Below are 11,431 nucleotides of genomic sequence, written 5' to 3'. Positions count from 1 at the left end.
TAAAAATAGTTTTTAAAGCCACTTTTATTGATTAATTTTTGCTTTTAAAAAAATTTTAACATAGATCTCCGACACAAGTGAATAACTCATTGGAGAAACCCTTAAGAGAACGTGTCCAGAAGTCCATACAAGAGAAAAATAAGGTACAATTTAATATTCTAATATGAGATGATAAAATTATTTTACTTAAATATGCACACACAATTGAGATGGATATTATAAGTATGCATTATATATGCAATGATAGCAATTAAATGGAAAATGAATGTTAATTATTGCATACGGAAACTTAACTTTTATATAATCTTGGCTAATCTGCCTCTGGTATATTCAATCCACTGAACCTAAATAGAGAGAGTAAGTACTTGCCCTGCTAAGTTAGTTTAACAATATTGAATGAATAGTGAAAATAAAGAAGACCTGACTTTCTCATTTACATTTCTAATGTTTGAAACTGACCCTTGATAGACTAAATAATTTAACATTTGTTTATGCCCGAAGGGGATAATAGCAAAATATAATTCATTGTTAGGTTGGGTTCTCCAAAGCAGCAAAAGTAGTGACAGGTATATATGTATATAAATATCTATATCTATATGTATATGGAAAGAGAGATAAATGTGTATCAAGAAAATGGCTCACACAGTCATAGAAGCTAGCCAGTCCTGTCCTAGTCCCTCCAAGCCAGTGACTGCAGATGAATCCAGTGGGAGTTAGCTCAGGCTGTGTCTGAAGAGACAGGTGGATCCAAGGTCAACAGCTTATATGGCAGGCCAGCCAGGGATTGCTCCTGATATCAGCAAGCAATATGGAAGGCCATTGGCCCAAGCCAAAGGACCAGAGGTCAAGGTACCAGATGCAGGATCCAGACCCAGCAAAAGCTTTCCCACAGCATGCCCACATAAGAAGTAGGCCACCCGCCTGAGGGAACGAACCCCTCCCAATTGCATCAGGACTGAGACCCTGATGTAAGGGTGCTACAGTCCACCCTAATCTTCTTACAAATAACTGGCTGCTCATAACAATTCCCATTATGGAGTTGATTACACTATGTTAGGTCACATTATAGGACATCACTAGACCTCAACTGCCAAACCACTGAGAATCACAAACTGACCCAGAACTCAAGCATCAGAGGTACGGAGAACATTGCATATTTTTTATTAACTAAAGTGGACTTTAATTTTTTCATTTGGTTTAAGCTAAGTTTTTCTACTCTAATTTGAAACATTTATGCCTTCAAATAATCAGAAATTTGTTTCTGTGGCTGTTTAAAGTTTTTTTAGTGTGATTTTTCTAAAAGAAGCTTGGTCTCTGTATTAGTCTGGGTACTTTTGAGAAACAAATCAACAGAAACTCATGTATTATAAGAGAGAGTTTTATATAAAGGTTAAGTGCTCATCAAGAAAATATCCCAACCCAGTGCTGCCCAAGCCCACAAGTCCAACATTAACCCATATGTCCAACACCAATCCACAAAGTCCTCCTCCATCTCACAAAACACACACTATGACACCAACTGCAGGAGGAAAGCTGAGTCAGTGAATGTGTAAACATCTCAGTGCTGGCAGGGGTCTCCACACTGGTGCTTTAGCACCCAGGGCTGCATTGGGGTAGGTCCATGCAGCTTCTCCTCAGGGATGTCTTGCAGAAAGTGAACCTTGTCAGTTGAAGCAGGGAACCGGCTAAGGCAGCTGCACAGTGGTCCGACCATTAGAAAGCAAGAGACCTGAGAACTCTAAAGGCGGGGCTCACCAAGCCATTTATCTCTCCACCCTTCAATTAGCCCCACATGTATTTATCGGCCAGGTTGGCACAATAAACTAATTCAGTCTCTATTTATTTATTAGCACATATTTATTGAGTACCTATATACTCTGTGCCGTAGCTGTATATTGTTCTTTTTTTGAAAGTAATCCATTCAGCATATTTGATGCAAAATTTATAAGAAAACCCAACCCAAACTCATTGCCATTGAGTCAATGCCGACTCATAGTAATCCATCAGTTAAGTCTTATGTCACCAGGGCTCCTAAAATGCATAATAATTACCCTTAAAATCATTTGGAAATAGAGTTTTAATGAGCACTGATTTTAATTATTACCTACAAAGGAGCCTTGGTCACATAATAGGTCACATAATACCCAAGTTCAGCAATTTGAACTCACTAGCTGCTCCACGGGGGCGGGGCGATGAGGCTTTCTGCTCCCTAAAGATGTACAACCTCAGAAACCCCCAAGGGCAGCTTCTCCATTCCATGGGGTCACGATGAGTAAGAATCAATGCAATGGCAGTGCGTTTGGTTTTATTTTTTATTTCATCTGCATAACTCAAATGCATTTAGCTTATTCTGTTTGCTGTTATAGGTCTTAGTAATTAATGTCTATAGGAAAAATATTAATGTCTATAGAAGACATCTTTGGCTTTGTGAATAGAATTTGTCAACTCTTTGTTATATATCTATATTACATAAGTACTTGTCCTTCGGGATCATGGATCACTGGCCGTATAATGTTTAAGCACCTGTCTGTTAACCAGAAGTTTGGTGGTTTAAACACACCAATGGTTCTAATGGGGAAACTTCTGGCTGTCTTCTTTTGGGGAGTCTACAGCTTAGGAAACCCTATGGGGTGATTTATTCTGTCCTAAAAGGTTACTACAAGTCAACAATACACAACAAAAACAGTTCAAGATTCTACGACACCAAACAATAGTTCATCCATATATATAAGTATAGGTTATGCTATCATAAATATCTTTAAACTTTTTCATTAAAACACTTTTCAAGAACATATTTGGCTCCTTACAGTCTTCTAAAATAATACAAGAATCTTCAATGGTTATGACCAAGGCAAGAAGCTGGAGATATTAGAGTGAAGAGATAGCATGTTTCTTCAAATACTGTACTAATAAATGATATAATCCCAATAATTATTTCCAGTGTATCCTAATCTATAACTGTGTGTTCTTGTTTTATTTCCATGATTTCTTTCCCATCAGGTACCAATCACAACTGAATAGTAGTGTAGAAAATGAACCCTCAGTTTCTTTCCCTGACTTATGTGAAAGCTCTTGTACTCTATAGTGAATTAGAGAAAATATCCAACGATCCCTTCCTATTGCAATGAAATTCAGTCTTGAACTAGATGGAATTTATAATCTAATATACTAATATAGATGGAATTTATAATCTAATATACTAATATAGTAAATGATTAAAAACTTAGGAAAATGTAGAAGCCAGAAATTTTTTTCAGACTGTAGAACTCCTGAGATGAACCCTCTTCTTACCCCCACGAATAATTAGGCTTCAGAAAATGAGGGATAACTAAAAGTATGCAGCTTCAAAATGTAACTGAGGAGAAAATAAAATGCTCTTGTGTAAGGATGCTAATTTTACTCAGCATAATGTTCTCCAGGTCCATCCACGCCATCAAGTGTTTTGTGGCACCTTCATTGTATTTTAGCAACATAGAGTCTTCTGTTGTGGGTTTGTATGTTCCAGAGTTTTTCTATCCATTTTTTGGATGTTGTGAATAGTGCTGTGATAAATGTGGGTTGCATATGTCTTTTTGTGTTATGATTGTTACTTCTTTAGGATAGATACCCAGCAGAGAAATTGCTTGCTCATCGGGAATTTCTTTTCCCAGTTGTGTGAGATAGAGGCATATCGCTTTCCACAGAGGTTTTACATATGTACAGTCCCACCAGCAGTGTATGAAAGTCTCTCACAGTCTCTCCAGCATTTGTTATTTTCTTCTTCTTCTTTTTAAACCTGTCATTGTTGGTGTAAAGTGGTAACTCATCATCATCATTACTTTAGCCAATTACAAAAGAACAAATATTATCATCATCGATGATGGAAATAAACACAACATCAAATAAAGGCATTCATACCAAAGAGAACAGACTTTGGAGTTTGGGGGGAGGCTAAGGGGAGGAGAGACAAGGCCATGGATAGTTGATGGGTATTAACTTGGGTTCACAAGAGGGAGGAGAGAAATCAAAGAGCAGGGAAAGGGTAAAGTATTGGAGGGTTTGAGTAGTAGTTTAAACTGTTGAATACAAAGTTGATGATCTGAACTAAAACCCCCCCACCTAATATACATTAAAACATTATATTAAAAATGCATACACAATAAAAAATTGTTTAAAATATATGGAACTGAATTTACACATAGACTTGGATACTTTGCTAACTAGAATATCATCAGTCACGGCAGTGTACCATTTCTGCTTCAATAACAAAATTACAAAAGGTAAATAAACTTGGGGAAGTGTGAATTTAAAATATAAGATAGTGATAACAATTATGGAAGCAAAGCAGCCAGATCATGTTAAAATCTGGAAAGAGTAAAGCCCTTTGGAGGTGTGCTATTATTAGCCTCTTTGTTGCCGGTGTTGAGTATGTGCTAAGAATTGACAATGGCCCCTATAGAGCAACCCTGCTGAGAAAAGAGAAAACCTTTGGGTGTGTTGTGGAGCTGGCAGCAATCTGGAAATTTCTGGAACACTGAATATTTTAAACCTAGGGTATATAGACTGAAATTGTGTTGTGTTGGAAGCCAGCGAGTTTCCCACATGTGGTCTTGTGGTATTTAGAAGAGAAGGCTTTCCTTGCAGGGCTCAATGTGCTTTGTACACACTTCAAAACACTTGCTACATTTGTGAGCAAGTATGAGGTGCAAATATGTGAAGAGAGTGAAGTCTAAAGCCAAAGAGCAAAGTGAAAACCTCTGAAAGGCCCCTTGAATCCCTACATCACCGCCACACTCCCTCCAACACACATACACTCAAAACAGGTGGTAGAGACCCACATGGTCTGAGGTTAAGGACTAGAAGTTGAGTTGGGGGTGGCAGTAACCTGCAATTCAGTCTATCCAGCTGCACCCTAAAGGCAGACCTCTGTCTGCTCAGTCGAGAAAGGTATCATCTGGTGCCTCTACATTTCCTTTATATACAGTGACTAAAGTGAAAGCAAAGCTATTACACATGAAAAGAGGCCCTGAGGGAAAAGGTCTAGTGTATGGCTAATGGAGTGCCAAAGGGAATGGACAGAAGATGGTAGAAACTATAGTTGATGAAATCACGATTGTAACTGTGCCCATTGCTTGGTTGGTCGTTTTGCATCTGGCTCTTAGAAGACCTCTTCCTGCCGATAGAAAGATGCATGTGTGTTCACACTGTATACAAAGCCATCTCTGCTGGAGAACAATGCTATCTACTAGAACTCTGGGGATGGGGAGGGTCAGGTCCAGTTCTAGGCTCTGACCAAATTTTCTATCAAGTACTTTAAAGGTTACTTCTGCACTGAGGAACTAGACTTTACATCTGTACTTAATCTGCCCCAGCTGGCTTGTGTCTAGCATAATGGAGAGTACATTGCTTAGAGGCTTCTGGATACACCCAAAGCACTAAGGAGAGACCAATAGTAAGTAGAGGAGATAGAAGGATGATGAGATTAGAATAAATAGGATTTGAACTGGCAGAAAGAATTGAAGGGAACATTCCAGTCTCAGTAAACAACCTAATAGCTTATCCCAGACTCCTTCTTCAACTCTCGTTCCATGATAACCTGAGAGACTAGGAAGTGTGTACTAATCACTACCCCTCCCCCTTGCCACAAACAATTCTGGAGCCTAGAGAAAGAGTCTGGGATAAACTCAATGTCTGGGCAGTGTCACTAGGAATCCTTGGAAGTGAGGATGGCAAGACTTGATCTCTCTTTGGACATGTTATCAGGAGGGATCCGTCCTTGGAAAAGAACACCATGCTTAGTAAAGTAGAGGGTCAACAGAAAAGAGGAATATCTTTGAAAAAAAAAGATGGACATGGTGGCTGCAACAATGGGCTCCAACATACAGTTGTGAGGACGGCACAAGACCCGGAAGACGTTCATATTGTTGTACAACACGTACGATGAGTAGAACCGACTCACTGGCACCTAACAGCATCAACTACCTGGAGCGGGATCAAATGGAGGATAGGACAACCTCTTAGTGGACATGTCAGAGGCCCTCTGGAGATATCCTATGGGACAGGAGGAGGGACACAGAAGGACCAGAGTAGCCCACCAGCTACCAATCTAATAGTTTTCCCTAAAATAGCCTTGGTGGCTTTAAACAAATTTTTTTAATAAATCATTTTATTGGGGGCCTTATAACAATAGCCCTTATAACAATCCATACATCAATTGTATCAAGCATATTTGTACATTTGTTACCATCATCATTTCCAAAACATTTCCTTTCTACTTGAGCCCTTGGTATCAGCTCCTCTTTTTTCCCCTCCCCACCCTCCTACTCTCGTGAACCCTTGATAATTTATAAATTCTTTTTATTTTCAAGTTCCTTAGCTGCTACCAAAAGATTGGTGGTTTGAACTCACCAGCTGCTTCCTTGGAGAAAGATGTGGCAGTCTGTTTCCATAAAGATTTAAAAAACTCCCAACTCACTGCCACTGAGTCCAATTTGACTCATAGTGACCTTGTAGGACAGACGAGAACTATCCCAGTGTGTTTCTGAGACTGTAAATCTTTCAGGGAGTAGAAAGCCTCATCTTTCTCCCATGGAGCAGCTAGTGGTTTCAAACTGCTGACTTTGCTTTGCCATCCAGTGGGCAACCCACTGTGCTAGGGAACAGCCTTGAAAACCTCATACGGACGTTCTATTCTGTTTCATAGGAGCACTGTGAGTTGGAATGGACTCTAGGGTGTGGGTTTGTTTTTGTGATATATAAGGAGGCTATTAATACGATGGAGTATTACTATAGAAATACTACAGAAGATGTTTTAGTGTAAGATTAAAGACTAATCCGGAGCAGTAGTTTCATTGGCTCACCCAGCTTTCATGGCTCCCAGAAAATCTAGACTACATGAGAATTTTAAATTCTGTTCTTTTTGATCAGAATTCCTTTGTAGAATCCTTGATCAAAATATTCAACAATGACCAGGGACATATGTGTATGGGCTGTGGACTTACACTTAATCGTAGCGTTAATTTAAAAACAATTAGTTCCTATGATTGACCCTCCTCAGTACTCACCCTCAAAAAGAGGTCACTGAAGGTATGGGTGCTAAAGCAAAGTGTGAAGAGCTAAGATGGTGCCCACCTATCAGAAAGAACAACATCTGGAGTCTTAAAATGAGCAGCCGTCTATGTCAGGCATCAACTAAGTCTACACAGAAGAAGAACACCAGTCTGTGTGATCCAAGGATTCTCACAACCACTTACTGCCATTGAGTCAATTCTGAGTCATAACAACCTTGTAGGACAGAGAACTGATGCTGTGGGTTTCTGAGTCTATAACTCTTTACAGGGGTAGAAAGCCTCATCTTTCTCCCACTGAGCAGCTGGTAGTTTCAAACTGCTAACCTTGCAGTTAGCACCTCAATGTGTAACCACGATACTGGCAGGGCTCCCATTCAAGGATTATAAATAATAAAATCCAAATCTGGAGGAGGGAATGAATGGTATCAGAAGTTAAATTCTGACCACCCAGTATGTAAGAGGGCTATGGATGTCAGTTGAATCCCAAAATCTAATGCAGGGTTCCCACATGGATTGAGCTTCCAGTAAATCCCCTCTGACCATAATCCAGGGATTTGAATAGCCTTGCTGTCAGTCAGAGAACATTGTAAAATCAGTTATGGCAGATAGGTTAAAATGTAACACCTAATTTGATCTCTTTGACTCATTTTAAATTATTCCAAATTTTAATTCTTTATGCTTTCTTTTTGATTGAAAATATTCTTGTTTTATTTTGTCATTGTTGGTTTTTTTGTTGGTTCGTTTCTTGATTTTGTTTTGTATGTTTTTTTCTGTATATGAAATCCAAGATAGGTAAATCTCTAGAGACAGTAACTGGATTAATAGTTCCCTAGGGACAAAACAAGGGTAAATGGGGAACTAACCACAGTAACTACAAAACAAGAAAATGTTCTAAAATATACATGGTGATAATCGTACAACTCTTCTTAATATAATTGAACTATTAAATGATTGGTGATTTATTAAAAAAACAAAGCAACTCACTGCTCTCAAGTCAATGCTGACTTAGAGCGACCCTATAGGACAGGCTAGAACTGCCCCTGCGGGTTTCCAAGACTGTAAATTCTACAGGCCTAGAAAACCCTTGTCTTTCTCCTGTGGAAGGGCTAGGTGGTTTCTAACTGCTGACCCTGTAGTTTGCAGCCTACCACGTAATCCATTATGCCACCAAGCTCCTATGTGAATTACATGCCAATGAAAAACAAAAGCAGGGTGTTCAATAACAGAAGTCAAGCACCACCTGGCTCTTCTGTTCTCATAGCAAAGGAGACAGACTAGAGGCAATCAGCCACACATTCCTAACTGTCCTTTCCCCTCAATTGCCCTAGTCAAATAGAGAACAAATGGTCATGCCTCGAATGACTGCTTTCAAGCTTCTTAAGACCCCACGCACTGCCGTGAATTAAGATGTAGAACAGCAGGCACACTAAACACTAAAAATAAATAAAACTCGAACCATTGAATTGTAGGGTACATGAATTATATGCCAATAAAACTTCAAAAACAAAGCAACTATTTGGAATCACACATACCCAACACCATTATTCTGGGCAGTACTCGCACCCTTCCATGGTGTACACTTCATCAGTAACATTGAATACCCTCTGCATATTGATTTACACATTTGTTCGCTGTGTGTTGAAACTGACATTGGAAACTGAATTATGGTCAGTTAAAGCACTGTGGAGGCAGACGCTTGGTGTGCCTGGTAATAAAATAAAGGAATGAATGAAATTTCAGTTCTAATCCAAAATTATAATGATCACATTAAGGAAAATTTCATTCAGTAGTCTGAATTCTAATAGTGTATCAAAAGGACAGAGTCAATTCCTAGGTCAGTCTATTTTGAAGGCCTTCCCTTCCGTTTTATAACTTATTAACCTGTGCTGGGTCTCTCCCATCAGAAGGTACCTCTCCTGTTGAAAGTTAGTGTTTTATTTACCCCAAATCATTATCACTCTATAAGAAATAATATGGTAATAACATGCCCACAGTTCACTTTCCTGTTTCTACACAGGCTGCCACGGTCAGGTCAAATAACCCAACAGGTTTATGCCTCCATTACAAACCGTTTACAAAGAATGCGTAGATCTCCGACTCACTATAGGCAAGATCTGATGGGCAGGAAGGGGCCTGTACAGCAGAGGTTCTCAACCTTCCAAGTGCCGCGAGCCTTTAATACAGTTCATGTTGTGGTGGCCCCCCCAACCATAAAATTATTTTCATTGCTACTTCATAACTAATTTTGCTATTGTTATGAACCGGGCGACCTCTGTGAAAGGGTCATTCGACCCCCAAAGCAGTTGCGACCCAGAGGTTGAGAACCACTGCTCTGCAGCCTTATTACCATAGTAGTAAGTAACTCTAAAGCGTGAGCACTGCTGGAGCCTAGCCAATGAACCTCTCTCTGCTTTCGCTATGAGGCCAAGCCTGACTCACAACCCTCTATCTTTATGTCAGTTAGCCCTAAATCCTTGTTCTGGTCAAAGGTATGCTTGTAATGTGCACCTTCATCTCAGGATCATCTTCCGGTATGTATGCCATCTGCAAGTAGCTGTTTCCTGCTGGGTCATTTATCCATAATAAAGTAGGCCCTCATGTAACCCTGAATGGTCTGGTCCAACTTCTGGAGAAACGCCTGCAGCTTCTCTGCCTGACCAGGACTGGAATTGTCAGCCATTGTGAAAGGATTCTTGGTTACCAGCTCCCAGAGGTCCGTCAGCAGTCCCTCCACCATGGTGAATTTGTCCCCAAGAACAGCAATTCAGGTTCAAATTCCAGCTCCGGGATGTCCACCCTACAGACTTGAGGTCTCTGGTCATAGTGGAAGGCTCTGTGACATGAACCATGATCCTGGTGCCTGAGGGCTCTCCTGCCCCTCCAGACTTTACGTCATTGGTCTAATGACCACAGTTCTTGCAGTTGGTAGCCATGATGTTAGTGCCCTTAAAGGAGGGGATTTGAACTAGCTTTATGGTGAGCTAAGTGGGAGCATTGCATTCTGAGCAGTTTGTGTGCACTAAATATTTTATTTCCTCAGCACACAGCAAATAGATGGAATTTCAGTTCTGATCCATTTTCTGAGGAGCTAATCTCAGAAACTGGATTATATCAAGAAGAAAGTGGCAAAAAGATTGGAAGAAGGCATATTAACAATGTATAATATGTACATAGGCATTTACATATGTGATATAAATGTATATAAACAAGACTCCAGGAATTGATGGAAAACTAATTGAAATGTTTTAACAAGCTGATGAAATACTGGAAGCTCTCACTCGTCTATGCCAGGAAATTTGGAAGACAGCTACTTAGCCAACTGACAGGAACAGATCTATGTTTATATCCATTAAAAAGAAAGGTGACCCCATCGATTGTTTAAATTATAGAACAATAGCATTGATATCACATGAAAGTAAAATTTTGCTGAATATCACCCAACAATGGTGGAGAGCTACCAGAGGTTCAGGCCAGATTCAGAAGAGGATGTGGACTAAGGGATATCATTGCTGATGTCAAGTGGATCTTGGCTGAAAGCAGAATGCCAGAAAGATGTTTACTTGTGTTTTATTGATTATGCCAAGACAGTTGACTGTGTGGATCTTAAATTATGGTTAACCTTGAGAAGAATAGGATTCCAGAACACTTGATTGTGTTCAAGAGGAACTTGTACATAGATCAACAGACAGTTGTGAGAACAGAACAAAGAAACACTGCATGGTTTAAAATCAGTAAAGGTGTGTGATGGGGTTGTCTCCTCTCACCATACTAATTTGATCTGTATCCTGAGCAAGTAATCAAAGAAAGTGGCTTATGAAGAAGAAAATACTATCAGTATTGAAGGAAGACTTATTAACAACCTGTGGTATGCAGATGACACAACCTTGCTGGCTGAAAGTGAGGAGGACTTGAAGCACTTGCTGATGAAGATCAAAGATTATAGCCTGCAGTATGGATTACAACTCAATGTTTGAAAAGTTGACGGACGTCTAGAACTATGTTTGTCATCAATCAACATTTCACCTTTTTTGAAATGAGAAAGCCACTGTGCACTTGAGTTTTTCCCATAGCACTGTCCCTGTACGCTGTGTTCAACCTCACAACAGTTCCTGCATCATTTTTCCTGAGCAAGAAACTAAATTTCACAGCCACACTCTGTTCTCTTAAATCAGCCATCATAAGAAACAAGGTTTGAGTGAAACGGCACAGCGGTACAGATGGGAATCGGAAACGCAGGGAATCTAGGACAGATGAACCACTCAGGACCAGGGGTGACAGTGGCGATACCAGGAGGGAAGGGGGGTGTAGAAAGGGGGATGGGCAACAGAAGGATAGGTGAAGGGAGACGCCGGGCAGTGTAATATGAGATATAATAATAATTT

At 39.9% G+C, this 11,431-nt stretch overlaps 1 protein-coding gene across 1 annotated transcript in view; it reads left to right on the top strand.

Annotated features, from left to right (window-relative positions):
* The window catches only part of LOC101644964 (PARP1 binding protein), an 82,705-nt gene that overhangs the window by 59,971 nt on the left and 11,303 nt on the right, over positions 1 to 11,431 (top strand). The window contains exon 9 of the mRNA XM_004700352.2: positions 65 to 143. Within this exon, the coding sequence (XP_004700409.1) occupies positions 65 to 143 (79 nt within the window). The remainder of the gene's footprint in view (positions 1 to 64; positions 144 to 11,431) is intronic.

This window comes from Echinops telfairi, unplaced genomic scaffold (assembly GCF_000313985.2).
Source record: "Echinops telfairi isolate 266 unplaced genomic scaffold, ASM31398v2 ScPeMD7_2;HRSCAF=8, whole genome shotgun sequence".
NCBI classification, from domain to species: domain Eukaryota; kingdom Metazoa; phylum Chordata; class Mammalia; order Afrosoricida; family Tenrecidae; genus Echinops; species Echinops telfairi.
Note: the sequence above shows the minus strand (reverse complement) of the source record. Positions and strands in the feature narration are given on the sequence as shown.